Source organism: Neopsephotus bourkii, unplaced genomic scaffold (genome assembly GCF_033783945.1).
Source record: "Neopsephotus bourkii isolate Nb327-2 ecotype Australia unplaced genomic scaffold, CSIRO-AGI_Nbou_v1 NB_1792, whole genome shotgun sequence".
Lineage (NCBI taxonomy): Eukaryota > Metazoa > Chordata > Aves > Psittaciformes > Psittacidae > Neopsephotus > Neopsephotus bourkii.
In genome coordinates this window covers 6,665,883-6,687,429 of record NW_026902266.1, presented here as the reverse complement: position 1 = coordinate 6,687,429, position 21,547 = coordinate 6,665,883, and the positions used below count along the sequence as shown (strand labels likewise).

The window sequence follows — 21,547 nt, the reverse complement described above, 5'->3', positions numbered from 1 at the left end:
TCCAAGATGTGAGGTAAATCCTTGTTCAGATTCAAGGAAGAACTCACTGATAAAAGCTAAATTAAATTACTGTTTAGCTTTGCCCTCACAACCCAACTTCTCTCCACAAAGCTAAATTAAGACTGATGGTAATTTTAGCTCCCAGTGTCTGACTTGCACTTTTTTACTGCTACAGATTTTGCTTAATTCCACTTGACTTTCTGTTCTTTCCACTATCCTCTTCATAACTCTCTGCATGCTTAACAACATCTGCAGAAGGACGTACAGAGCACCTGTTTGCTCTGAAGGTCTGCCTGCTCTTAAGGTATCCAGAGCATTCACTGTCTTAGGAGCCACAGAACACAGGTGCACTTCACCTGCATGTGTGTTTTGTTATGTTAAAGCCATCTCTTGTTTTGTTGACTTTCAGGCCTTCCTGACAAAAATATGGTGGGGAGACATGTCTACAAAGACACAAATCCTGAAGTTAATCTGTGGATTCTATTGTCCTTTCCTAATCTTCACAAACTTAATAGCATTCAGGTACAAATGTAACTATTTGGATGCAAGAGAGAAGGGATGAAAAATAAGGCATAAAAAACCATCCAGACGCAACATCTCTCACCTAGTGATAAAAACAGTAAGATCACTCCATACCGTCAACTGGAGGACTGCACCGTTATTGACCTAATCAGTTTTCTGTTGGGTTGAGTGATTTGTATTAGTGCCTATTCTAATACCTAAAAGATCAGTGAAATGGTTTCACATAGATCACTTCTGTTTTGCACAATCCACGGACAAGCCTGTTGGAATTCTTTCAGCTCCAGATTCTACAAAGTAATGTGTAAACTCTCTCAAGCTATAGCATCGTCTCTAGATTTGGAGATACCCGCTTTAAACCTCAGTACCTTACCTATTTAAACAGCGATCCTAAAGCAGCATTATCAGCCACAAGCCTTGATAACTCAAGCTTAACAAAACCCACAGAACTGACATGAAATCAATACAGATTTTCAAATTCAATGACTTATGAGATCTCTTTGTTAATCTCTGGCAGGCATAGCTTTGGAATTCATAGTTTTCAGCTTTTTGTCAGAGTGAAGATGCTGAAAACTTAATATTGTGAGAATCATATATACATCATCAGAATCAGCATGTGGATATGAAATGCATGTTTCTTAACTGTTAAACTACTAGAAAAGCAAGAGGAAAACTTGTTTGGTGCTGCTTACTTAAGACTTTGTTTCTGTCAGTATCACTAAAGATGACCACCTTGTCATAGTGGCTGCCAGACTCACAAAATCAAGTAATTTAATGTGAAATTTTGGCAGAGTTTTCACAGAAATGTTTAAATTATAATTCATAATCAAAGTAAGTCTTTCCAAATTTGATCTGTTGAGGATACTTTTTGCCTCCTTTCCCTGGAAATGCAAATGCTGACACCATGTTCCCTGCTGTTTCTGGCATTTACTGTCTTAATTGCTGCTAAGAGTAACTAGGAATGGAGCATTGGGGTATTGCCTTCTAGGACTGAGGGGTTTATTTCTGCTAAATCCTAAGTAATTTGAGGAAACTCAGTGTCCTGCTTCATTTTTTGAAGCGTGCCAGTTATCACTTCTCTGAGCCTTGTGAGTGACTTCAGCCTTCTCCTTACAAATAAACAGAGACTTTGCAGAGGTAAAGATTATGCATTATTTGATAGCTTCTCAGTGGAGTAAGTCCAAGCTAAGTACATGCTAACAGTTCTGTATGAATGCCTATTACTAACCACCTTCTAATGAGTTTATTTTCTTACAGTGAGGAAAAACAATTCAAGAACGAGCCAGAGCCCTTTAAAGAGCTGGACACTTTAGATACAGAGAGGACACTGCTTTTTTCCAGGGGAGAAGATAAGTAAGTTGAAAACCATTAGTTAATATAACTTTTGTTTCAACAATCAGAGAACAGGACACTTCTCATGGATTAATGACCAGTTACTAATTAGAACAGCTGAAGGACCAAGCAATTCATTACTACTCAGAAAGTGCTGTGCCTTTGATTACTGCTGTTGTTCTCTCTAAAAGCAATATAGAAAATATTCCTGGAGACACGACTTTCCTTGTTCCAAGAAGGTAATTTCTACAGAATGAGGAGTCTACTTAATACCTAGGGAATCAGAAAACGTTTCCTGAGATTCCCTCCAGCTCATGATGGCTGATATACATTGGATTTAGGAACTGAACCCCTGTCAGATTATGGAGCTGAACAGAAAGAAGGTTCCCAGCAAAACCTCACATTATTTGAATGCATCACTATGTACTTTCCTACAAAGGAATCAAAAGAAGTATTTGCAAACAACAGTACCTGGAAATTTTATATAAAGTCAGTTTCCCACCATACTAGTGCTCTTCATTTGTGTCTTGAAAGATGGGCCCTAAGGAATCTGAAGTACAACAAATTTACGAATTAGAGGGAGCATTACACAAATGGGTAACTGGACACAAAGATTTTTGTCGGTTGCTTTTGGTCACAGATCTGCGATTCAGAACTTATGAATCACACCTGCCTGTGCCACTCACTCACTGAGACCAGGAGGACCTAAGTCAGGATAGGCAATCTTTTGATTAGCACAAAGTCCTCTTAATGGCTAAATAGCCACTTGTGTTAAGCATGTTTTTCAACAACTTAAAAGAGAACTTCAGAAATACATGAACAAGTGTAGTGAGGAAGTATCATCCACAACATGAAGTGCTGGATCAAGTGAGGGTTACTGAGTTCTATTTTGAGCTCTGGCATTGAACTGCCAGTATGTTGGAGAAAATCATTAGTTCTTCTCTGTCCTCCCTAACCTACAAAATAGGCGTAAAAGCATCTGCCACTTGGGAGCTATTTGTAAGCAATGTCAAAGCACTTCCATATCCTGCGTGAAGTGTGGTTTGGTCATTACATTGTGCATTCCAATTGCTATTATCTTCGCAATTTATTTTAACAAAGAGGCTGTCCCCCTCCCAGATCTATTTCAATATCTATTCCAACAGTAAAGCTGCGGTTATGTTTATATTATCCTGTTACCATGGAGATGTGTCTTAAGATGCCATAAATTGAGAGGTAGTACAGAATCAGACACATAGAAAAGACTGGCTGTGAGGAGAAACTTGTAACAAATGTACTTAATAATTACCAAGAATGTCAGGGGAGATGAAAAACCAGTGAAGAGTCGTTGTGTATTTTTTGTGAGGTGAAACTGAAGGCATACCCTAGCATGCACATCCTTTGTTAGAAATCACACCTCTCAGAGTCAGAATCACAAAATTAAAGATCCAATAACATCCTTAGCTTACATAGGAGAGCAATTTCTGCGGAAACAAAACCTCACACTAAGACCAGATTGCTATCAAATACAGGGAACTTGTGTTTTCTCCACAGGATAATTTCCATTGCCAATAGCACTTCATGTTCCAAAACAGAGCGAAACCAGGTATACAGGTCAAGTTTCCATTCAGTTGCCAAAATACTTGCATAATTGCAAGTATTGCAAGGTTCCATTGAGACTGGGTTATGAAAAAGGAATTGTTTAGTCAGAGCAACAACAAGAATTTCTGCATACAAGCACTCCAAGAAATATTTAGAGCTAAAATAATTAACTGACTTACAAACTCCATTGGCCATTTTCTTTTCCTCCTTATTATATAGGATCACCCAGTTAGAATTAAATTTGGCTAGGGATGTGAAAGATAACAGGAAGGGATTCTATAGGTATGTTGTGAATAACAGACAGACTAGGGACAAGGTGGGCCATCTCTGGAAGCTGTCAATCAGGAGAGCTGGCTATGCTGGATTTGGAGAAGGCTGAGGTTCTTAATGACTTCTTTGCCTCAGTCTTCACTGGCAAATGCTCTGATCACACCACCCAAGTCTTGGAAGGCAGATGCAGGGACTGTGAGAATGAAGACCCTAAGCCCACTGTAGGAGAGGATCCTGTTCAAGACCATCTTAAGAACCTGAACATGCACAAATCCATGGGACCTGATGAAATCCACCCACAGCTCCTGGAGGAGCTGGCAAATGAAGTTGCTAAGCCACTGGCCATCATATTTGAAAAATCATGGCAGTCAGTTGAAGTTCTTGACGACTGGAAAAAGGGAAATATAACCCCCATTTTCAAGAAGGGGAAAATGGATGACCCGGGGAATTACAGACCAGTCAGTCTCACCTCTGTGCCTGGCAAAATCTTGGAGCAGATTCTCCTGGAAGGCATACTAAGGCACATGAAAAACAACAAGGTGCTTGGTGACAGCCAGCATGGCTTCACTAAGGGGAAATCTTGCCTGACCAATCTGGTGGCCTTCTATGATGGGGCTACAGAACTGATGGACAGGGGTAGAGCAGCTGACGTCATCTACCTGAACTTGTGCAAAGTGTTCAACATTGTTCCATACAACATCCTTGTCTCTAAATTGGAGAGACATCAATTTGATGAATGGACCACTCGGTGGATAAAGAACTGGCTGGATGGCCGCACACAGAGTTGTGGTCAATGGCTCAATGTCCAGCTGGAGACCAGTAATGAGTGGTGTCCCTCAGGGATTGGTGTTGGGACTGGTCTTGTTTAACATCTTTGTCGCTGACATGGACAGTGGGATTGAGTGCACCCTCAGCAAATTTGCTGATGACACCAAGCTGTGTGGTTCGGTTGATACGCTGGAGGGAAGGAATGCCATCCAGAGGGACCTTGACATGCTTGTGAGGTGGGCTAATGCCAACCTCATGAAGTTTAACCATGACAAGTGCAAGGTCCTACACCTGGGTTGGAGCAATCCCAGGCACAGCTACAGGCTGGGCAGAGAAGAGATTCAGAGCAGCCCTGCAGAGAAGGACTTGGGGGTGTTGGTTGATGAGAAAATGAGCACGAGCCAGCAGTGTGCAGCAGAAAGCCAACCGTATCATGGGCTGCTTCAAAAGGATTGTGACCAGCAGGTCGAAGGAGGTGATCCTGCCCCTCTACTCTGCTATCATGAGACCTCACTTGGTGTATTATGCACAGTTCTGGTGTTCTCAGCACAAAAAGGACATGGATCTGTTGGAACAAGTCCAGAGGAGGGCCACAAGGATGATCAGGGGACTGGAGCATCTCCCATATGAAGATAGTCTGAGAAAGTTGGGACTGTTCAGCCTGGATAAGAGAAGGCTGCGTGGAGACCTCATAGCAGCCTTCCAGTATCTGAAGGGGGCCTATAGGGATGCTGGGGATGGACTCTTCATTAGGGACTGTAGTGACAGGACAGGGGGTAATGGGTTAAAACTTAAACAGGGGAAGTTTAGATTAGATATAAGGAGGAAGTTTTTTACTGTTAGGCTGGTGAGGCACTGGAATAGGTTGCCCAAGGAAGCTGTGAATGCTCCATCCCTGGCCGTGTTCAAGGCCAGGTTGCACAAAGCCTTGGGTGACATGGTTTAGTGTGAGATGTCTCTGTCCATGGCAGGGGGTCTGGAACTTGATGATCTTAAGGTCCTTTACAACCCAAAGCCTTCTATTATTCTATGGTGAAAAGAAACCAGCTCAGTTCCCTCTCCTTGTGCATTTGCACAGCATTTGTACTACATGCAGGAACACAATGAAGTTACAAATAAAATTAACACAGAAGAACTGAAATAACAAGAATATGCATTTAAGTTTAATGTGACTTTGTTTTTCAAAATCTTCCAACTTTAAATATTTCTGCTATTGTTAACGTGATTCTTCTGACTTCCGCAGCCTTCCTCCTTGCCACCCCCAGCATCTGCCTGTTACTATCTTACAAGAATCCTGATACAGAATAACACTGAGCTTACTCCAGTGAACTAATTTCAAGAAATCATCACCAACCCTGTATTCTTCTTGTTTTGCAGAGGAAGTGGTAAATTGGAGAAGCAGAATCCTTCCGAAAACACAGCGTGGGTGACATTCATGTCTACTCGATGGAGAAAATTCTGGACAGCCCCTGTAACTGTATTTATGGGGAATGTTATAATGTACTTTGCTTTTCTGTTTCTATTTACTTATGTCCTTTTACTGGACTTTAAACCACCTCCACCTGAGGGTCCATCTGCTACAGAAATAATACTTTACTTCTGGGTTTTTACCTTGGTCTTGGAAGAAATCCGACAGGTCAGTAACATATCTTAGTTAATAATAGTGAAACTTGAAGCAATAGTTTGCATAGATTTGCAATCCGCATAACTGTTACAAGCTTGAAGACTTCAAGTATCAGGTGTACTTTCGTACAGAAGAGCCATACAAAAATTACCTTATCCAAAATACTTCACCTCTCTCAATCAGAGTACGCTCTTCCTCCACCATATAAATCTGTAGCTTCACCTCTGCTCTTCCATTTTGCTCCACCCACAGCCACAGCCAACTGGGCTGCTACGGTTCAGGTGTCCTTCATTTTGCAAAGTATCTGTGATTTCACTCCCTAGAACTAGGTTTTCCCACCAGAAATAATGCAAGTTGGAAGTTATATTCTGCACCTGGAAACACAGCAGCCAACCTGCATCCTTTTAAGAGATTCTTCCCCACTGGGGACTGTTTAAAAAACGTAAGCAAATAAATTCAGATTATTTGTGTTTTTCCCAAAATGCTTCTCAACTCGAAAGATTAGCAGATAACTTCTGGTTTGCTTTTCTTAACTTAAAATAAACAAAAACCTTAAAAAAAACCCACAAAAACCTAAAAAAAACCAACCCAACAAACACCCCCCCCCCCCCCCCCCAAAAAAAAAAAAACACAAAAAAACAAACAAAAACTTCTCAATTACTCTCCCAGTAACTGGCTTTGGAATGTCCTCAGCTCAACAACTGAAATAATGTGTTAACAATGGTGCTAGCGTGTTGCCAACTATGGGTGCATAAAGCTGTGCTTTAGACACGAAAAAGTAGTTATAAACATTTACTCTGAAATAACAAATAAGTATTCATTATTTAAGTGATAGAGACAGTGAAGGGGATCCCAGTTTGTTATAATTTATTTGACATTATGACACAATGCTATAACCAGAGGAAGACATGGAAAATATATGGATCAAAGAACATTTCATTATAAACCTGTAAAACATGAAGAGTGCCAGGCTAAAACACAGCTAAGAAACCCACCTCTTTGCCTAGATACTCAAACGTGCACTCACTGACAATTCCAGCATACAAATGTCAAATCTGTTCATGCTGTTTACATAGCAGTGTCTAGAAACTATATTTTGACTGGAAGTTGTATTATTTAACAGCCTGAATTCTGACAATATCTTAAATCAGGCCTCAAAAATTCTTAACGCTAATGTCCCAATAAAAAAAAAAATTTTCTTTTTCATCCCACTTTTGTGTTTTAAGATGGTAAACCAAGCTTATGTTTACAAGCTTTTTTCTTATTACAGTAGGAATTTAGTTTTGTTCTTTGTAATGAAAGAGAAAAAGGAAACAGGTATTATGTTAAAACTCACAATGAAATAGTGAAACTGGAAACAGATCAATACCAATGGTTATTTCTCTTTTTCAGAGTTTCTATACAGATGAAGACAGAAACTTAATTAAAAAATGTAAACTGTATGTGGAGGATAACTGGAATAAATGTGATATGGTGACCATCTTCCTCTTCATAATTGGAGTAATCTGCAGGTATATAACTGTTCCATGTGATGTGATCAGCATCAGTAGTACTTGCTGAGATCTGATTATTTCATGTGCTCTGCAGGATGCTGAACTCTACTTTTCAAGCTGGACGTACAATACTTGCCATTGATTTTATGGTGTTTACACTTAGACTTATACATATTTTTGCAATTCACAAACAACTTGGACCAAAAATCATAATTGTGGAAAGGATGGTAAGTGTGCAGTCTGCCCCAGATAAATACTCGTGCTTTCTAAATAATGGAGAGTAGAAAATCTTTTTCCAAAGGAAATCAGTTTACAATCTGCCTTTATTTTTTATTTTTAGGGCTTGTCATTTTGTGTATGTTCCCTTATTTATCATGAGTATTAGATGCTGTAAATTCGAAATAGATCTTTCCAAAAAGCTCTGTAGTGTAACACATTGGTTCCAATTTACTAATTCTTGTACCTTACCTATCATTTAACCTCAGATCTGGCAAATGAAGAGTAAGAGTGTCTTTAACTTACTGCTATTCCTCCTACTTCATAAGCTATGTGCATTCAGAGCAAAGATCTCAGACAGAAAACAGGCCTTGTATGGAAGGGCAGAGTATTTACTGAATGACTCTCCTCTGCTTGGGGAAACAGACTGTTACTTGCAAGAACTGTGAAAAAACTCTATGAAAAAAGGATAGTTGCAAGTTTCCCACAGGAGTTGTTATTGCATGTACTTTGTAGCTCCAAATTACAATGAAAATATGTTAGTACTTTGTTAGCATATGTTGCAAAATGTTGATAAAAGATTTTTATTTATTACAACTCTCCTGCAGGAAGTGAGACATTAGGAGCAGAGTTACTTGCTTGGATATGCATTGGTATGTTGAAGTAGCTTTTTATTTAGGTATGTTAATCTTCTCAGCCAATTAACTCATGCTGCACTGACTAATAGGAGTTCATCTAATTGTAAGTGCTATTATAGAATCTACAAATATTTGATTTGTGACTCACAGCAGAGCTCAGTAAAAGCCCTACAGTCTAAACAAACCTGTACATTGAATAAACGTAACTACCAAGCTATTTGGATTTGTCTACAAATGCAATAACTGGCACTCTAACATGACATTTGCTTGGAGTAGCAAAAGGGTAAATGGCAAATAAATATTTATTCTTGAACATTATCTAGCTTATAGCATTAGCAGACTTTTATTGTAAGAGAATAAGTCAGATCTACAGCTCCTGACCCCTCCTTGCTGCATATGAAGCTAAACCTAGTCTCTGAACAAACATTGTAGTATGTCTGCTGTGTTAGCATCTGATGTCTTATAAGGTAACACACAGATTAAGATGAAAATAAGAACATAAACAGCAGCCTAGACAAAACCATAATGGGACCTTTCATCTTCCCCCCATCCAAGCCATCACGATACCTTAGCTTTGGTAGTTCAGTGTTGAACCTTCCATCAAATGAAGTAACACTGAAAGTTACCTCAGTAAATGATACCTTCTTGAGAGGTTCATCAAGTGGGTTCAAGCAAAATCATTTCCTTTACTTAAACAGAGAAGCAATCCAAGATTGTCTCTCATTGTCTTTCTCCTTTATCAACCTTGCTACAGAATGGCTGAAACAAGTCTGGTAGCTGCTAAAACAGCTATTCAACACCAGAACAAGGCCTGTTCACAGAGAGACTGCAGATTGGAAAAAACATATTTCCAGACTTGCCACTGCTCTCTCTTAGATACTGTGTTCCTTAATAGAACTCCAAGTAACATCCTGGAGCTCTCAAATGCCTATGCTTTTGAGTGACCACACAATCCAATAATCTAATTGAAATTAATCTACAGACCCTAATGAACTCTGTCAGATTAGATGGGAAGAGGATGAAGTATTCCTCTTCCACCAGGGAAAAATTATTGCACTTGAAATGCGTATTAGATTATTATTTTTTTTTAAGTAAGTGTTTTAAGATTCAATTACACAATGTTTAAAAGCAGGAAGTCTTGAAAACAATCCCTCAGATGCATTACTTACTTAGCTTGAGAACACAAGACAGAAGCTACCCGATCCTTGCAGCCTTCAGTGTCTGCTGTGTCAATAGTTCAGTGTTTGTCACTGAGTACTGAGTGTAACCACGATTCACTGCTGCAGCAGAACTCCAGTAATCCACAGTGAAGCAGTCAATGGTACTGTGAGATCTGACAGAAAATCTGCATCTAAAAGGTACAATGAGATTCACCTAAAAGATGTGTTTCAATATTAAATTCTAGATGATTCAAAAGCAAGGTTGAAATTTAAAACATGTCTTTAGATAATAAGCTATCAAAGTAAAATGCTGCTACAGGCCAAGAACAATATGACATTAAGACCAAAAAAGGAATTCTCTGCACGCAAATGTATCCTATTCCACCTCAATTTAACCTAAACAAGGTTGTCAAGAAACAGAATTATGAGCCATTTCCATATAGAAAGACTACTGTTCTTCGACATTGCTATTACAGTCACCTCTCCTTCTTTTTTTCCCTTCCCCTCTCCTTTTTCAGATGAAAGATGTTTTCTTCTTTCTGTTTTTCCTGAGTGTGTGGCTCATTGCCTATGGTGTGACGACTCAAGCTCTACTCCATCCTGATGACAGACAAGCAGAATGGATATTCAGAAGGGTGCTTTATCGTCCCTACCTTCAGATATTTGGCCAGATTCCACTGGATGAAATAGACAGTGAGGATTTCTTTCTACCCTAACTTGTCCATTTTTGACTCCACACTTCTGATTAGAGCATGGAATTCCTTCCCAGTGTTCAAGTCATTGTCCTGCAGGCCAAGGTTTTCACACTACCACGATATGAATAGTGTATTTGCAAAGAGACAACCAGCATTGTGGAATTACATTACAGCACAGTTAGACAAGCTGCCTGGAATATTCACACAAGGATTTGCAGTTTTAAATGCTGGCATACATTCTGAAACAATAGTGCCCTCCATAAATTTTGGCAGTAGCTTAACATGACAGTATTAAATCAGTACAGGTCTGACCATAAGCAAACACTTATGTTTTAGAATAAATATTATTCTAAAGCTTTTATTGACTCTGGAGGTAAAGCTGCCCAGATCAAATAAAGCTAGTAATGGCGTATGTGCAATATTTCAAACAAAAAAAACATAAAAATAATCACAAGACACAGAAATACTTGGACATAAAAGTTCAAAGTCAACATTTCTGATAGGTAAGCAGGTAAAATACAGAATAGGTCATCTCCCAAAAAAGTCTGAAGTAATGCCACAGCATTATGCCGGAATAACAGTGCTAAATGTCAGTGGCAATATTGAAGCAGGATTCAAACTTGAGGTAACATAGAAGGAACAAAAAAAATATCCCACACACATAGGAAAACCAGTAAGCATTCTTTTATGTTCGCTCTGCTTAATAAGAAAAAGCATGTCTTACAAAACTCAAAAATGTCTAAGTGAGACAAGAGCAGAGGTGTGATCCATCTCACTTAACTTTAAATGCCTACAGCGCGAGCATGCACAGCACAACCAGTCACTCTTATTCCCATTAAAGTAATTGGAGAGAAACAAATATATTTGGAATTGGATTAATCTTATTTGGACATAGGTCAGAGGTAGGATTCCCTAGAAACATGTGTTTCTCTCCATTGAGACTCCAAAGGGGTGTCTTCACCTGGATAAATAAATGGTTAAAAGACAATGAAAAAAATATAATTAGTTACACGGGCAACTTCAGAAGGGAGTCGTTTGTCCTAGGGCCCTCTAAAGCTTATTCTGTTTAGCATCTTTATGAAACAGAAAAGGAGATAGGTAATGAGGGGGACAAAATTTGCTGGCAAAACTGAATTACTGGGTAGTAAAAACTAAAACTGTCACCTTAGAGCTGCAGAGGAGCCTCACAAGTGCTAAATCATCAAATGAAATGCATTGTAGATAAATACAAGGTAATGTACTTGGTGAAAGCAGTCCCAGTTGTTGTGAGCTTTGATATAACTGCCTGCTCTAAGGAATATGATTGTGAGGTTATCCATGGCAGTAAGGAAAAAAATTATTAGGGAAAAAATGGAGAACAAAAAAGTAAATATCATTATGCCGCTCTAAATTTGTGGATTTAATTCATAGCTGGAGACAGGATACAGGACTAGACCTGTAGTCTGATGCAGTAGAATCTTTCTTACTAACCTCGACTGCAAGCCCAGACATACTTGACTGCAAGCCCAGACATAAAAAGTAGTTTACATTTAGAACGAAGAATCCCATCCCAGCTTTTACTGTGTTTTCTCTTCTAACCTTCATACTAGCATAAGGACTGAGAAGACACAAGTGTGTGTGGGAACACAGCTGTTTGATACTCAAAGGTGGTTTGACTTTGGGAACTCAAAACTAGTCTAAAAGGATGCAGCCTTTTCAATACAATCCTCCTTTGACGAATGTTACTAAAAAGACAGTTACAGCCTTGTCAATACAATCCCCCTCTGCTGAATGTTACTAAAAAAGCAGCTGTGACAACCCATCTTGCCACTGACGAGCAGCCAAGTTCTGGTGCAAATCTCTTGCACATTAAAACAATGTCTCTTCATGTACATGACATAACATTTTCACAGGTTTAAGACACTGGATATTAGTTCACATAAATGATCTTTCAACTGCAGAATTAGTTCAGTAGCTCAAGCAGTCAAAGAACTGTCCTTTTAGGGTTTAAGAGTCTCATATTTAGAGTCCTGTTGTCAACAAAGGCAGTACAAAAATACTACCACAATATTGGCTTTAAGATTTTAATGACTGTAAAATATTCCAAACAAAATTATGCTGCTGTTTATATGTAGCCAAGATTAAATCTCATTTTAGTAATCATTATTATCACTGTCCTTGATTTGTATCTTAACAGTAAAGGTACTAAATACATGCATCTACTCACGTTGCTGGTTCTTAAAAAAAGACATGTTTAGAGTTATTAATTCAGTCTTTATTTGCATTGAAAAAGCTATGAAGTACATCACTTCAAACCTCAGGAACAATTTGTGATTCTTGCCATTCTTTGTTGAAAGTCGGATTATTATTTTTTCCCAAAATGCAAAGCTTTTGTCTCTACTCACACGTCAATAGGATTTGTCAAAACTATTCTTTTGTTTCTCTATCATCCTTTGCAGCAGCACGAATGTATCCCAGGAACTGTACATCTAATCCACTGGAGATTCTGCACAAGAACTTGCCATCATGTCCTAATAGCTATGCCAACTGGCTGGTCATACTTCTGTTGGTCATCTTTCTACTCGTCACGAATGTTCTCCTTATGAATCTTCTGATTGCTATGTTCAGGTAAGAGTGAGTTCAGTAAGTATCAGGACAGAGGCTGTAAAGGTTTAACTGAATGCCCACGTTTACTACATTGCTGTTGGCTATTCATTTTGGAGTACACTAGTAATTTTCCTAATTAATGTTATTTGGGGATTGATAGGTAGACTTCTGTGATCATATAGTTCTTAAGTTATCGTCCTCATTCAAGCCACAGCAAAGATGACAAGAAGCCTCTTTTACTTCTAAACATTCAATTAAACATGCATAGAAGGTCCTGGATCCCTGGCTGTGCTGCAGCACCAGTCTGCAGGTGCAAAGCAGCTCTAAACTTGGCAGATTTAACAGTGAGTGATCTGCACATAGAGGAAATGCTTGACGTCAACATGGCTAATAATGATTCATTGGGTTGAAGAACTGACACAGTGTTTGAGGTGGAACTGCATTTCTTTTAAAAAGCCCCACAAAACTGATGTATTTGTTAATATTTGAAGACTGCAACTGCAGTTATTTTAATATCTAAGCATTTGCACAAACTTTAGATTAAATTAACACTACTTGCTGAGCTTTATGTTCCTTTTTTAAAGTAAATGAGTGACTAAATTTTGTAATAATAAGCTTTAGCATGTTGCAGTAAAAAACAGTTATATACCTTTCCCTTCCTCCCCCCCCCCCTCCCAAATTACAGTTACACTTTTCAAGTTGTTCAGGGCAATACAGACATCTTCTGGAAAATTCAGCGCTACAACCTGATTGTTGAGTATCATGGCCGGCCTGCCTTAGCACCACCATTTATCATTATTAACCACATAACTCTGGTTCTCAGAAGAATCTTCAACAAAATGGAACATAAAAAGGAACATCTGGGTAAGTTGATAACAACCATCTAGCAACTGGAGACCCTGACACTCTTCTAGGACATACTGCATAGACAGATGAGAAGAGCAGTTAAGATTCCGTAAGACAAGAGTCACAATTTATTTTTAAGAGTGCCACAAGACTACAAATGAAAAAATAAGTCTTATATTGTATATTATAGAGTTTCCCACAACACATTTCTCTATGCACCACAGTTATTACAGCAAAAGTGTTGATATACAACAGTTAAAGAGCTGTAGTGTGCCCAAAGAAGAGCAACAAAGCTGGTGAAGGGTCTAGAGCACAAGTCCCATGAGGAGTGGCTGAGAGAACTGTCTTGTTTATTCTGGAGATAAAGAAGGCTGAGGGGATGCACTGTCACTCTCTACAACTACCTGAAAGGAAGGTGTAGAGTATCAAAGTGGGTCAGTCTCTTTTCCCAGGTAACAAGTAATAGAATAATAAGAAATGGTCTTAAGTTGCACCAGGGGTGGTTTAGATTGGGTATTAGGAAACATTTCTTCACCAAAAGGGCTATCAAGCACTGAAACAGGCTGTCCAAGAAAGTGGTTGAGTCACCACCCCTGGATGTATTTAAAAGACATGCAAGTGTGGCACTCAGGGACACGAGTTAGTTGTAGACTTGGCAGTGTTGGGTTTATGATTGGACTCAATGATCTTAAGGGTCTTTTCCAGCTTAAATGATTTTATTATTTGATTTCTGAAGATATAACAATGGATAGGTTTAAAAAATAGTTATTTCATATGCTCCTGAGTTTTGGTAATTATTAAGTATGAACAAAACAAAAACAAAAACCAAATACCAAGTCTAAAAATCTACTAGGATCAGTGGAATTTCCTAATACAGACACAAATTGAGAGAGAGAACATGCTTAGAGGAATCATGGTTCCTTAAAAGTTATAATTCAAAAGGCACATGAAGTTCACCTAATTATAGAAGGCATTTGGGGGCTTTCTATAGTCGTGGCAAACTTGGCCCAGCTAGCTTAATAGCATTTGATAACAATTTACTCCTCATGTACAGGCTGATTAATGGGCTTTGTAGCCCAACTGTAAGTCAGACTGGACCAATTCACAGTCCTTTGACTAAGCTCCCTTTCCGACTCCCTTTCCCTTCTAGCTATCAAAACATACTGCTGAAGATTCTTAATAAAAAATATTGGTTTTCCCCAGAAGAAAGGAAGTACCTGGCTGCTCAGATTATAGATGCAGTAATGTTTGCAGCACGCAGCAAGTATACCCTTTTACCAGTCTTTAGGAAGATACAAAACTAGTATGTTACATTCAAACTATGCCGGTGAAATTGCGGTCTATTGTTTGCTTGGATACTTGACAACAGGCTTTATATTTCAAGGTGGAGGGATTTATTCAGTTTATCTTTCCTATTTATAACTGTTCTAATAAAGATGTTTACATGATGAAGTGCATCTGAACATAAAGCTTTGCTCATTTAATACTTAGAGGCTAAAATACGTCAAAAGTCCAATAAGGTGGTAAATGAGTTTAAATGGAACCACAGAAATTGGTCCATGCTGTTCTTCAGAAAACTCAGGAGTCATATCCAACTGCAAAAAAGTCTATTGCCTTCCATCAGAAGAGAAAAAAAGGGTAGAAAATACTTATTTTACACTGTATTTTCATAACATGACACTCCTGCAATGGCAAAGAGCCTTTTTCTTTAGCATAGCAGCCTTCCATTAGCAGTGTAAGAGAAAGACAGTACAATATTTTGGGGTTTTTTTTCTTCCTACAGAAAGAGATCTTCCAGTTGGCCTAGATCAAAAAATCGTAACATGGGAGCTGGTGCAAAAAGAAAACTATCTTGTAAACCTTGAACAAGAAAGGAAAGAAAGCAATGAAGGAAGGCTGAAGGCCACATCTAATAAGTATGTTATTCTGACTCTCAATAAATGTACATTGCAAGTCTTCAGCTTTGCATGAGATAAGCATTCAGATGCTTGAACTAAAATGCAGTTAGGAAATATTCAGTCCATGAAAAAATGTGTGAAGCCAGCATCACTACAACATCAGAAGATTTTTTGGCATGGTATTTTTTGATATGTACAATTACAGACCTGTAAGCTCCAGCCAAATCTGCAGTTGAGCTCAGTGAACATCATATTCATGAAGAAATGGTGGAAAAATACTTCCTTTGCTATACCGTAGTGCACGTACTTCCATTCCCTGTAGGAATACAACATAAATTTTTGAATTAGACTTTTGAACGGAAATTTGAAATATCATGAATTATCCCCCAGCCCAGAGATGCAGAAGAACAGCTGTTTATAGCTTTATGGCATGAGACTAGTTTTCCACAAGAAATTAATGGTATTGGCTTTAAAACTGTACTTAATTGAGTCTCTATTTAAATACTTCTCTAAAATATCTCCTCACTAAGAATATCACTTAAATTGGCTTAGTATTCTAAAGAAAATTCCTAAATTATTATTCAGAGGTTTGCTCCTTTAAGTGAGACACTACATAGTTACCTGCAAGGAAAACAGAAACATCTAAGGCAATACTGAAAATCAGATAGCAAAGCATTATTTAAAGCAGCTTTTAATACCTGTTTCAGCTTTTCCCTCTGATGATAAAACTGACTTCAAATACAGACACAATGGGTGTGAAAGCTGTCCTAAGTTCCATAGAAACATTCTTGTGCTGCCTGTTTTCTTTCCATGCTGTCTTTCAAAACAAACACCATCTGTCTAACTCATCTAATAGCTGGTGACCAGAACAATGTAGAGTACATTCTGGGAAAATACTCTTCTCCCTCTTATCTACACAGACTCCTACTTCTTTGTAATTTAGAACTATTTTGCTGGTTTAAATTTTATTCTCATAAGTAGATCACTGACAAACCCTAGGAAGGAGAGCTCAGTTGTTGAGGTCAAGTAATAAATGTGTAGTTGCTTCCAAAGGGGACAATTACATTCTTTCTAGCTTTAAAACTAGGATACTTTATAGATAGTACATTCTAGATTAAGCTACTGCTTGGAGGGGAAAAGAAAAGAGTCTGGCTTCACAATATTTCAGAGCCAGAAAGAGATAGGAAAAGGTTCAGATGAACACTGCTAAACCCGTGACTTTTCATCTTTGCTCTTGGTGGCAGCAGTGTCGGTCTGAGATATTATGAAACTCTCAGAAAGTGATTCTTTGAACTTTGCAATGCACTCATCCCAAAATGCATTAGACCCATCCAGTGGTAGCTTTTTCACACAGACCTGAACAGAACATAATCTGTTAGAAGGAAGTTTTGAAATAGCTGTTAGGACAAAGCAGAGAGTGATTGGAGCACCCTATAGATTATCAGCTGCTAATAAGGAACTGATGGGAGAGGTGAAGTATGCAGAAAGCCTGTGGACAGTATAACAATCTGGAGGCACTATATAGTTCTCTACACAGTCCAGCGAGAGCCCATGGCTCTAGTAAGTCACATGGGTTTTGCGTTTTAGGATTTCTTCTGAGGCCTTTCCATTTTGCTCAGCATGTCTGCTTTGTTTCCACAGAGTGGATAATTTGTCTAAATATTTTAGCGGATTGAAAGAACAAGAAAAGCGGTTTAAAGCTATGGAAGTCCAGGTAAGCAACAGTTTTATGGGTATTTATATTAGCTTTAGGATTTCACCATGTTTCTCATTTAACAGTGGTTTGGCAGACCCTATTTTGGAATAATGGGAAGGAGGAATGGATCTGTATTATGGTTTCACTTACCTTATAGTTTTCTCTCTGTAAAGAAACATTTCCAATCTCTGGTAGAAAGAAGAAAGGGGCATTTCTTGCTTTTTGCGAGCCTACTTCAGGAGAGTTTATTTCCTTTGTTAAGGATGCTTCTGGAATGAAATGCTCCAATTTCCCCCCCTCCATTCTCCTCCTTCTCACAACCTTTTCTGTCTCTAAAATTGTCAACTTGGAAAATACACATATTCAGTATGATCTGACCTAGACTGATCTTGGACATCAGTTTTTCTAATTTTTGTAGATATCAGCATCTTAAAGGAAAGTGTCTAAGATACAAATGTGAAGCACAAACAATAGAAGGAAACTTTGATGACAAACCCTTGAAATATAAACAAACATTTTTTTTAAACACCATTACCATGTGCTAAGTAGCACAAATGTTATTGTTTTCTTTGTCCCTACAACTCTCCAGTGTAACTGTGGCCTTGCTGGAAGTTCCTTATCTTAATATTCCCATCGCTGCTTCCCTGCCCTTTTTTATCCATTTTATGGCTTTCTGAAAAAAAGCCTGCTATTCAATGAACAATGTTGACACCAAATACTGGTCCAACAGAAACACAAAAGAAATGTTTGAGTAAGTTTGTGCCAGCTCAAGATAATGCAATATACTCACAAAAAAAGGGAACGCATTTAATACAAATCTTCCTTCAGGACAGTTCAACTGTTTCTTAAATGTATATATACATAATGTGGTCTCTCTGAAGCTGCTTCAATGTGCTGCCTGGATTGTCATTCTTACAAATTTAAGAATAATGTTCCACAAAAATGAGCTGATGTAGAAACCACTACCTATTTTGTAGATTTGCCACTGTACAGCTGTTATCTCCTCAATGGTAGAGGCTTTAATCAAAACGAACCTCTTGTGCAACCAACCAGTTCCAAACTATACATGTAAGTATTGAAAACAACTATGGAGAAGCTAATGACCACTGAACAATTTAGTTAAAAATGAAAGGGCCTTGAGAACTTTGAACTAACATATGGCAAAGGTTTTCAAAATTCCTATGTAAATGAAAGTTAAACTAAACCTAGTCTGGAACTAAAGATGGTTTTAAAGCGTTTCTGAACTGAGGAAGCAGCTGAGACTTGCTTAAGGCAATTTGGGTGAACATATACAAAAGGTTAGGCTGTTTCCAAGCTGTGCTTCATCTGGCTTTGTTGATAACAGACCTAACAAGGAACAGAATATTCATAAATCAGAATGAAAAAAAAAAATACCATTTGCAAAATATATTTAAAAGCTTTTGGCCAAGTGCTTAGTGTGAGTTAGAATGATGTCACCCAACTTTGAGCATGTTAGGTAAGTATCTGTTTGCCACATGATTTCTGAGAGGATTGTCCTGGGCTTTTCTTGAGCTAATGAAATAGTCTGAAGTATTACCAAAACTTTTAATATAGAGATAATCATTAAAATCAAGGAAGTCATGTACTTTATTGTAATTAATACAGCTCATTTGCCTTCAGAGCTGCAACTGTTCCTGTTAGTTAAGAATCTCACCTGCTGACCAAGGGCTCCACTGTCTGGAGTTTAAAATACTAGAGACAGACTTTTTCTCAGCACCACAGGATATCCAACACAATAAAGACTTTGGATATTCTTCTTAACGATCTATTTCAGTATCTACCTATTACTGTCTATTATACAGAAAGACCTCCAAAAAACATAAAGTGAACATGTACATACTTCATGAGAAAAAGAAGTAGCTGGAAACTCTGTTGTGACATGACAAGACCTCACTTCACTCAGACTCAAACTAAACCTCAAACTTGACTTTTCTTAGAAGCTTATAAAACATATGTAAATTTCTTCACTATCAATATCCAGTAAGAAAAAACATCCTACAGCATGTTCCACAGACATGTTAATACCATAGCTACATAAATACGAGAAACTTCAACAGCTGAAAAATAAAGAAACCTATGTTCATCATTTACTGAGCAAGTACAAATCAATAGAACCTACAGGATCTTTTTATTGTGGATTATCTTCAACATTTTGAAGATTCTTAAGCAATTACTATTATGTGCCCCTTTCTTAAGGCTTTTAAACAAGCATATGACTTTTACAATCCTGCTAGGTGTGATGACTGCCGATACAGAAGTGCATTTGCCAGAAAGAAGTGAAAGAGAAGAGTGTGCAGATCAGTCTGAGGCTGACATCACATACATTGATAATTAGATTTTATTCTCATCTCTTCAGATTAAGCCTTTTGTCCTACTCTGTTTAGCAGTAAAATCCTAATCTCATGAAAGCCTAAGGCTCGGCTTTCAAAGCCTTTACAGCAATCAACTCTCAGAGGGCTTCTTGGTCTTCCCTCTCCAGTTTCTTGAGCTTTCTTCCCTCCTGCTTCTATATTGCTCAGTCCAGAACTCCATTCCACAGATCACACAAAAAACTTTCTCCTCCAGCATGACTCTACCATCTTATTTTCTATATATGATCAGCCTTCTATTCTCCAACACCTCACCCTCAATCCATCGTCATAATTGCTCATTTCCGCATTTCTCTGTTCAAGGAAACCTCCCTTTGGAAGGCTGATCATTTACACACTAAAAAGCATGCAATTCCTTGGCCAAGAAAGCAAGCTTGTATTTGAGCTGCTTAGAAAGGAAATCAAGTAATAGTTTCCACAGGAAAGGGCTTGCAACATTGAACCATTATGATCCATGCAGTTCCTGGAGTTCTTACAACCCTTGAACGGTTGCAATCACCGCCTTCTCTTCCCATGCTGGCTTCTGCAAGATACTCCTTTGCTAGTATTTCTTACTGAGGGCTCCTGCCTCATCTCCAGAAACTGGAATCTCATCACACAGTCCTCAAGTGCGTCGTGGCTTGCAATCACTTCCCAAAAACAAAGCAGATGACCCTCCCGCAGGCTGACCCCAGCCTCTTATGCTTGCTGTTCTGTTCCAGTGCCAGATCCTAGCTGTTGTCAGCTTGGTGCTGCTAAAGGACTTTCCCTTTATGTGTCATACCACATGGAACACTGCATCTGCAGCTAAGCCGTTTTCTGATTTCACTTTTCTCTCTCAAAAATCAGGGTGGGGAAAAAAAAAATTACTTGGAGTCTTTAAAGCAGCAATATGTAGCAAGAATTTTCCTACAGACTATGAATTTGGGCTGCGTCATTTTTTTCATTACTTAAACTGGCATGTACAGCTTCAGCATAAAAAAAAAAGACAGCTGGCTTTAATAGAATTTTGTATGAAAAGATACATCAATAAAATGAATGTCATAACCGTCCTTTAAAGGGAAATTTCTTTGCAATAATATCAACAACATCAGAAGTGGGAAGCATTGGGTTGTGGTTTTTCTTACATTGGTAAGCTTCAACTGAACTTCATTTCATCATGCATGTAACACTGCTTCTATGCAACATGAATGTAGCTTGTGCAAAAGCTTTCTCTATTACCAGAGGTGGGGGAAGATCTCAGATCTAATAAAAATACCTTTCCAGCATGAGTTCTTTATTAATAATTCCAATTATATTATTATGTCTTCATAAAACAGGCATTTGTCTGGTTTATTCAGCTGTGACCCAGACCTCAGTGACCCCATTAACAGTGACAAAATCTTGGTATTGTCCTACCTGTTCTTCACCCCAGGCAAGCATTAGTCATAAACCCAGTAAGTTTGTACTGAGCTGCTTTTTGTGTTAGGAAATAACACCTATCTTGCAACCAGCATGCCCTGCTCTTGGCAGCAGCTTCCATTCTGAAACAGCTACTATTTTAATTGTGATCAGCCACATTAATTATCCACTTGAAATCAAAAATCTATCCGTTTGGAATTGCTGCTATGCACATGCACTGTAACAACTTGACGTATTTAGCTACGATCCATTAATGAACATGCATCAAACTGTATACTCATGAGAAAATACATTCTGCTTTTAAAATTAAAAGGCAGATTTCAAAAGATGGAACAATATTACTCATTTTGCACTATTTTCTGCTTGTGCTGGCAAACGATGCATCTGTTCAAACATAAAGATGCAAAATCACTTGGGCCTATCGGTCAACTATGATAAGATGCTGACACCACCCC

The 21,547-nt window shown here is 38.3% G+C and overlaps 2 protein-coding genes and 1 long non-coding RNA gene across 4 annotated transcripts in view; 1 reads left to right on the top strand and 2 right to left on the bottom strand.

Annotated features, from left to right (window-relative positions):
- Positions 1–19,706, top strand: part of TRPM5 (transient receptor potential cation channel subfamily M member 5) — a 40,179-nt gene extending 20,473 nt beyond the window's left edge. Inside the window, exons 13-24 of the mRNA XM_061342491.1 lie at positions 410–522; positions 1,777–1,872; positions 5,848–6,106; positions 7,487–7,605; positions 7,682–7,814; positions 10,120–10,294; positions 12,735–12,903; positions 13,568–13,746; positions 15,512–15,644; positions 17,268–17,340; positions 18,300–18,390; positions 19,578–19,706. Coding sequence (XP_061198475.1) covers positions 410–522; positions 1,777–1,872; positions 5,848–6,106; positions 7,487–7,605; positions 7,682–7,814; positions 10,120–10,294; positions 12,735–12,903; positions 13,568–13,746; positions 15,512–15,644; positions 17,268–17,340; positions 18,300–18,390; positions 19,578–19,678 — 1,641 coding nt within the window. The 3' untranslated portion in view covers positions 19,679–19,706. The remainder of the gene's footprint in view (positions 1–409; positions 523–1,776; positions 1,873–5,847; positions 6,107–7,486; positions 7,606–7,681; positions 7,815–10,119; positions 10,295–12,734; positions 12,904–13,567; positions 13,747–15,511; positions 15,645–17,267; positions 17,341–18,299; positions 18,391–19,577) is intronic.
- The window catches only part of CD81 (CD81 molecule), a 108,418-nt gene that overhangs the window by 41,299 nt on the left and 45,572 nt on the right, over positions 1–21,547 (bottom strand). The window lies entirely within an intron of this gene.
- Positions 10,415–18,427, bottom strand: LOC133206465 (uncharacterized). 2 transcript variants are annotated; one of them, XR_009723781.1, is made up of 3 exons: positions 17,473–18,427; positions 15,834–15,942; positions 10,415–13,802 (listed from the first exon to the last, which is right to left on the bottom strand). It is a non-coding gene; the product is annotated as an uncharacterized LOC133206465 (long non-coding RNA). The 2 variants fall into 2 exon arrangements; XR_009723782.1 differs by having other exon boundaries at positions 15,834–18,427.